At 40.9% G+C, this 7,552-nt stretch overlaps 1 protein-coding gene across 1 annotated transcript; it reads right to left on the bottom strand.

Moving 5' to 3' along the window:
• Positions 1-1,018: 1,018 nt before the first annotated feature.
• LOC144594030 (4-galactosyl-N-acetylglucosaminide 3-alpha-L-fucosyltransferase 9-like) lies at positions 1,019-2,095 on the bottom strand. The gene has a single exon (XM_078400195.1). The coding sequence runs from the start codon at positions 2,093-2,095 to the stop codon at positions 1,019-1,021; it is 1,077 nt and encodes a 358-aa protein (XP_078256321.1).
• Between the last annotated feature and the right edge of the window lie 5,457 nt (positions 2,096-7,552).

The raw sequence follows: 7,552 nt of genomic DNA, 5'->3' as shown, positions 1-7,552 counted from the left end.
CCTTTATTCGTCCCACACCGGGGAAATTTACAGTGTTACAGCAGCAAAGTGGATAGCAAGAGAGCAAGAGATCATTCATTATAAATAAAAGATACATAAATTGTCATCAGTTTTCTGTGTGTTCTTAGCTGTTATTGTTGACTCGTCTGCTGGGAGCAGTGCTGGTTGAGCAGTCTCCCAGCAGCGGGAAGGAAGGACCTCCTATGTCTGTAAAGTCCAATCAAAGATTGGACATGTAAAGTCCAATCAAAGATTGGACATGTAAAGTCCAATCAAAGATTGGACATGTAAAGTCCAATCAAAGATTGTTTGAGGGTAGATAGTAGCTCAGGACCACGCTCCAGATGTTGGTAGGATGGTTCAATTGTCTGATAACAGCTGGATAGAAACTGTCCGTAAATCTGGAGGTGTTCGTTTTCGCACTTCTATACCTTTTGCCTGATGGGAGGCATTGCCTGATGGGAGTTACTGATATATATATACTTCCAAGTAGAAAATGGGATTGCAACGAGTAAACTAAAAAGCAAACTGCACCATGCTGAAACCTTTCTGTTAGTCAACACACATATATTTAGAAGATAGACACAAAATGCTGGAGTAACTCAACGGGACAGGCAGCATCTCTGGAGAGAAGGAATAAGTGGTGTTTCGGGTCGAGACTCTTCGTCAGACTGCCTGACCTCTCAGCCTGAAGAAGGGTCTCGACTTGAAATATCACCCATTCCTTCTCACCAGAGATACTGCCTGAACAACTGAGTACTCCTGCATTTTGTGTCTATCTTCAGTGTTAGATAGACACAAATCTTACAACATCTGCATTTCATCCTATACATAGAATTAGGTCTGTTTCAGCTTTATTAAGAAATCTATCGATCTATTTTGAATTCATGTGCAATAAAATAAAATCAAGTTCCATTGTTAATTTTGAAGATGAATTTACAAAATTTCCTTTTGGAGATAAAAGCTAATAAAAATTATCATATGCTGCTGATGATTGACACTATTTACACACTTCAGTTCAATTCCAAAACCATTTCATCAAATTGGGGATGGATTTATATTCTTTATGTCGCCGAATATTTTCACAGACAGAGCATGCATGTTCATGCCCGAATTGAGCCTTCCTCACTTTATAGTATTTTTTCCATTTGAAGTAGCTCATGTACAATTTTTCATCACCATCCAGCTTGTGAAGGTAATCAGCAAGCTCTTTGGCTGAACGAAAGTCAGCCACGTGAATGAAGGAATCACCTGGAATGTAATTTTCATAGTTCTCCCTGGATGGGCCCAGGACCACAGGAACACTACCCGCCAGCAGAGCATTGTAGAGCTTTTCAGTTATGTAATCTTTATGTATTGAGTTCTCGAAGGAAAGGTAGAACTTACATTTAGATATCGTTGGGATCAAATCATTATTACTCAGATATTTTTTGAAAGCTCGACCATATGTGTTAATCGGAACATATTTTTGAAGTTCTTTGTAATATTTTACCCTGGCATAATTAAAATTCCAGTTGCTTACAATCCAACACACTAGGCTGCTTTTCTTTGGCAAATCAAAGGCTTGCTGAATTCCGTTTATTGTTAGCGATCCATAAGGCACAGGAATATCTGAGTCTCTTCGATATGTCACGGTCAAATTGAAGAGTCGGTTAAGCTTTGTCGTTTTAGGAGAGTTTGTAGGTGACTCCATATTCATCCAAACCCATTTCTGGAAAACTGGTCGAGGGTGTGTGGGCAGATTGGACAGGTCTCCTCTGATATTCCTGTGATGGAAAAGTACAGCATGGGATTTGTTATACATGTTCTTATCCACTGTCAAATGGCAGTCATGGATGTTAAAAACAGATCCACAAGAATTGAGCGCAAATTTTTGACCAAAAGGCCAATGCCAAATGAGCACAATAATTTGATTATCTTCTTGTCGTAAACCAAGGATATTTTTCATGCTTTGATTTGAGGTGGCTGATTTCATGGGAGGAAGAATCCATCTGTTTGTTGGCTTAGCGTAGAGCATAAACAAGGCAAAAAAGCAGTAGAAAATCATGATGGAAATTAAAATGGTGTGCATAATCCATTTCTTAGAAGAAGTCATAATATGTCCTGTGAAAGAGAAGAATGAAAACCATTAGGATCCAAGGAACATGGGTCCTCATTCACTATAACTAGATCAATATCTCGGATAGACACAAAATGGTGGAGTAACACAGCGGGTCAGGCAGCATCTCTGGAGAAAAGGAATAGGTGACATTTCGGGTCGGAATCCTTCTTCAGACTTAAAGATAGAGAAGGCCAGAACTAAATAGAGACCGCAACAGATGACCTGAGGAAGGGTGGAATCCATTATGGCCCATAGTTGGGTGGGAAAGATGTGTTAACGTCAGGGATACAAGAATTAGAACAGTGGAACAAGTTGAATGACCGGGTGGGTGGGGGGGGGGGGGGGGGGGGGGGGGTGGGGGAGAGGGGGGGGGGGGTTGGAAGAAATACAGGAGTTACTTGAAATTAGAGAAATTAAAGGTTTCAAACCGCTGGATTGAAATATGAGGTGCTGTTCCTCCAATTTGCTTGTGGCCTTACTCTGACAGTGGAGGAGGCTTGGGACAGAAAGGTCAGTATGGGAAAGGGAAGGGGAGTTAAAATGTTTGGCAACCGGGAGAACACGTAGGCCACGGCGGACTTAGCGTAAGTATTCAGCAAAATGATTGCCAAGTCTACGCTTGGTGTTGCCGACAGAACATTGTCTGTAGTTCCTCCTGTGCAACTGAGGTTTGTTTGCCCAGGTGATATTAAAAAAAGATGTCACCAACAAATCCTAAAAATATTTAAAAATTGCTAAAGGAAAAAATGGAAAGAAAAGTGAATGGATGCCTTTCTCCAAGTTTCTTTCAAAACTTGAAGAAATTAAACTTGTTTCAAACCATTCAACACTCCTTTTATAATGTATTGAATGAGACATCCAATTTACAATCTGCAAGACCTTATAGAAACGTGGTAAATAGGTGCAGGAGTAGACCATTCGGTCCTTCGAGCCAGCACCACCATTCAATATGATCATGGCTGATCATCTAAAATCAGTACCCCGTTCCTGCTTTTTCCCCATATCCCCTGACTTCTTTAGCCCTAAGAGCTAAATCTAACTCTCTTTTGAAATATAATATGGAACTATAACCAACTTTTCTGCTGAGAGGATGCAGCCATTGGGTAAAGTTTTTCAATATTCAGTTTCAGGAGGACACCAATGGATTGGAAATCGAAAATGTGACTCCATTGTTCAAGTAGGGAGGAAGAAAAAATATGTGCAACAATAATAGGCTTGTCAGCTTAAAATCTGTAGTGGATAGATGCTGATCAGTTCTTGGCCTCAGTTATTTAATATTTTTATTTATGACACGATCAAGAGGGCAGTGTTTGGGAGAACATGTTACCATTAGGCCTCTACAACTGAATGAGTTAGCAAATGATGATTAATGTGGGGCAGTGTGAGGTTATGCATTTTGTTTGGAAGAATCTAAAGAGAGACTAATAATTTACTGCAGGAAGATTATGGATGAGCAAAGTGCAGAGGTACCTTGATGCTCGTGCAGGAATTGTGAAAGTGTAGCTGTTGAGATGTCTCCAGTCATGCAATGAGGAGATATGCTGACAAGATAATGGGGCAATCATTTGAACCGATTGAGGTGCGTTGGCACCAATTCTCCCAAAATGTTGATAACATTTTGTAGGATCACACACTGAGGGATATGAGGGACTGTCACAGAAGAGGAGATGAGGCCTGAGGGAGATCGGCCAATGTTTCCGCGCTGTATCTGAAATATGAAAATAAAATATGAAAATATGAAATGATTATTTTGAATAGCTGGGATGTTATGATGGTCCATGTGGTCAACTCCTCTTTCTATTTAATTATATTTTTATAAAGAGTAACATCTTCACCCAAACAATTGTGAATTTTTGGAATAATCCTCCAGGTGGTCTGCGGAGGCATAATCTTAGAGTTGACTCAAAGTAAAAATGGACACATTACTGGTTATAATTGAAATGGGTATAGTGCAGGAAACTGAAGCTGAGATATCTCAGCTCCTAAATCTTATGTTTTCTCTTCCCTTTCAACCCCTAGCTTGTTCTGACTTATCTGCTACAGATTGTGTGAGGTGGGAAGATTTGAGCACACAGCTTCAGCAATCATCAACATTTTGAATATAGTGCATTTGAAAACATGCAACTGAACCTGCAGTGTTTTCAAACCATCCGTGGCATTTCGGAAGTCATCTATTTAACCCAAAAGACATTTCAATTAATTTAGCTTTCTAAAACTCACTGCAAAACCTAAACTAATTCATCAATAATGAGATCAGTAAAACAGAAAAAACAACATTTTAATCAACAATTCCAATGCAAATTTGACATAAAGCCATTATTGTAGTACTTTCCTTACTCAATGACAAAAGATATGGCCACAAATGAGACAGATGAATGAAATATAATTATCAAACGAAATATAGGGTTTGATTGTGTGTTTATTAGGAATCATGAACATTCTGACTAAGATTACAAAGAATACTTAAAGTTCATCAATTTCTCCAAAGAGCTTGAACTTACTGTTGTAGTTCCAATCAAGTAAACGTTTATGGATTTATTGTTGCTCAGTTAAGATAATGTTCAAATGTCTGTATTTCAGGATAATACTTTCTTTAAAATTTATTGCATAAAATTTTAATTATCTTTCTAACAAAAGGGAATACTACATCCTGAACACATTTTATATTGTTATGCAAAGCACAGAAGGAGAATTAGAAACTACCATAAAATTATTGAAGACATACACAAAATGTGAGAATAACTCAGTGGAATCAGGCAGCATCTCTGGAGAAAAAGAATAGGTGGCGTTTTGGGTTGGAACCCTTCTTCAGACGTTACGCCACTATTCTTTTTCACCAGAGATGCAGCCTGACCCGTTGAGTTACTCCAGAATTTTGCATCTCTCCGGTATAAACCAGCATCTGCAGTTCCTTCCTACATAAAATTATTGAAAGCATTCATATTCTGGTTTTGGGACAACAATCCTTTCCTGGTTTGGAGCTGCTTCTTCTCTCTGATTTCTAACGCACAGCCCCATACTTATTCCCCTAGATTCCCCCAAAGTTCCAATGTTTCCCCCCTTATCCTCCCATCCTCCTCTTTCTGCAGCTCAGCCCCCATTAGTAATAAGGTTCATCCAGAAGTACAAAGTAGATGATCCATCTCAGTTTCCACCTGAGACCATCTGTTGTCTCAGTCCATCAGTGAAATCATGGCCTGGCCAATAGAATTCACTCAACATGACACCAAGAAAAACACTTGTCAAAAGTTATGTCAAAACCCTTTTTCATCTTCCTATCTATGTGAAGCCATTTCCAGGGAATTGTCTACTTGTATTGCTATACCCCACTGTCTACTCCCCAGAGACTGACAATGCACTGTGAAGATCCTACCTTGCTTTGACTTCTCCAAATACAACACCACACATATCTGAAATAAATTCCTTTCCTCAGCCCTTGTGCCATCTGCAAGCTTACGATTCATGCCTTGCACATTCTCATCCAAATCATTGATATAGATGACAAACAGCAATGTACCCGACATTGATCCTTGAGGTTGTATCCAGTTTTTTGCTAATTTAGTATCCAGTCAGCAAGCTGTCCTTGTATCCTGTGCAATCTACCACAGCAGCCTAGAATCTTATCCAAGGATTTGCTAAACTCCATATAAACAATGTCTATGGCCCTGCCCCAACAACCAACTTGGTTACGTTAAAAAAAGCTCAATAAACTCGCGCAACAGGATTTCCCTCACACAAAACCTTGCTGGCTATTAGTGATAATTTTACAAAACTCTTTAGATTCTGGAGTAGTTCCTGAGGACTGGAGGGTAGCTAATGTAACCCCACTTTTTAAAAAGGGAGGGAGAGAGAAAACGGGGAATTATAGACCAGTTAGCCTAACATCGGTAGTGGGGGAAATGCTAGAGTCAGTTATTAAAGATGTGATAGCATTACATTTGGAAAGTGGTGAAATCATCGGACAAAATCAGCATGGATTTACCAAAGGCAAATCATGTCTGATGAATCTTATAGAATTTTTCGAGGATGTAACTAGTAGAGTGGATAAGGGAGAACCAGTCGATGTGTTATATCTGGACTTTCAGAAGGCCTTCGACAAGGTCCCACATAGGAGATTGGTGTACAAACTTAAAGCACACGGTATTGAGGGTTCAGTGTTGAGGTGGATAGAAAATTGGTTGGCGGACAGGAAGCAAAGAGTAGGAATAAACGGGTCCTTTTCAGAATGGCAGGCAGTGACTAGTGGGGTTCCGCAAGGCTCAGTGCTGGGACCCCAGCTATTTACAATATATATTAATGATTTGGACGAGGGAATTGAATGCAACATCTCCAAGTTTGCGGATGACACGAAGCTGGGGGGCTATGTTAGCTGTGAGGAGGATGCTAGGAGGCTGCAACGTGACTTGGATAGGTTAGGTGAGTGGGCAAAGGCATGGCAGATGCAGTATAATGTGGATAAATGTGAGGTTATCCACTTTGGTGGCAAGAACAGGAAAGCAGACTATTACCTGAATGGTGGCCAATTAGGAGAAGGTGAGATGTAACGAGACCTGGGTGTCGTGGTGCACCAGTCATTGAAAATAGGCATGCAGGTGCAGCAGGCAGTGAAGAAAGTGAATGGTATGTTTGCATTCATAGCGAGGGGATTTGAGTATAGGAGCAGGGAGGTTCTGCTGCAGTTGTACAGGGCATTGGTGAGACCACACCTGGAGTATTGCGTACAGTTTTGGTCTCCTAATCTGAGGAAAGACATTCTTGCCATAGATGGAGTACAGAGAAGGTTCACCAGATTGATTCCTGGGATGGCAGGACTTTCATATGAAGAAAGACTGGATAGACTCGGCTTGTACTCGCTGGAATTTAGAAGATTGAGGGGGGATCTTATAGAAACTTACAAAATTCTTAAGGGGTTGGACAGGCTAGATGCAGGAAGATTGTTCCCGATGTTCGGGAAGTCCAGAACAAGGGGTCACAGTTTAAGGATAAGGGGGAAGTCTTTTAGGACCGAGATGAGAACGTTTTTTTTCACACAGAGAGTGGTGAATCTGTGGAATTCTCTGCCACAGAAGGTAGTTGAGGCCAGTTCATTGGCTATATTTAAGAGGGAGTTAGATGTGGCCCTTGTGGCTAAAGGGATCATGGGGTATGGAGAGAAGGCAGGTACGGGATACTGAGTTGGATGATCAGCAATGATCATATTGAATGGCGGTGCAGGCTCGAAGGGCCGAATGGCCTACTCCTGCACCTATTTTCTATGTTCTATGTTTCTACGTTTCTATGATGCCTCGATGGTCGATGAGAACGTGGAGGTACCACTGTATGCGGGTAGGGGAAGAACATTGGAGGACCCGGCATGGAGGGATTGCATTGGGGAGGGGGGGAAACAAAGTACAATGGTGACCCGTGTTGAGGAACCACTGTGGGGGGGGAAGAACTAAAGGAGGAGCCGGC

The sequence above is a fragment of the Rhinoraja longicauda genome, chromosome 5, assembly GCF_053455715.1.
Source record: "Rhinoraja longicauda isolate Sanriku21f chromosome 5, sRhiLon1.1, whole genome shotgun sequence".
In the NCBI taxonomy this organism is placed as follows: Eukaryota; Metazoa; Chordata; class Chondrichthyes; order Rajiformes; family Arhynchobatidae; genus Rhinoraja; species Rhinoraja longicauda.
The sequence above is the reverse complement of the archived record's forward strand: the minus strand, read 5'-3'. Positions and strand labels throughout refer to the sequence as shown.

Excerpts from the sequence above, each read along its gene's own strand:
- LOC144594030 (XM_078400195.1), bottom strand. The coding sequence starts at position 2,095 with ATGACTTCTTCTAAGAAATGGATTATGCACACCATTTTAATTTCCATC.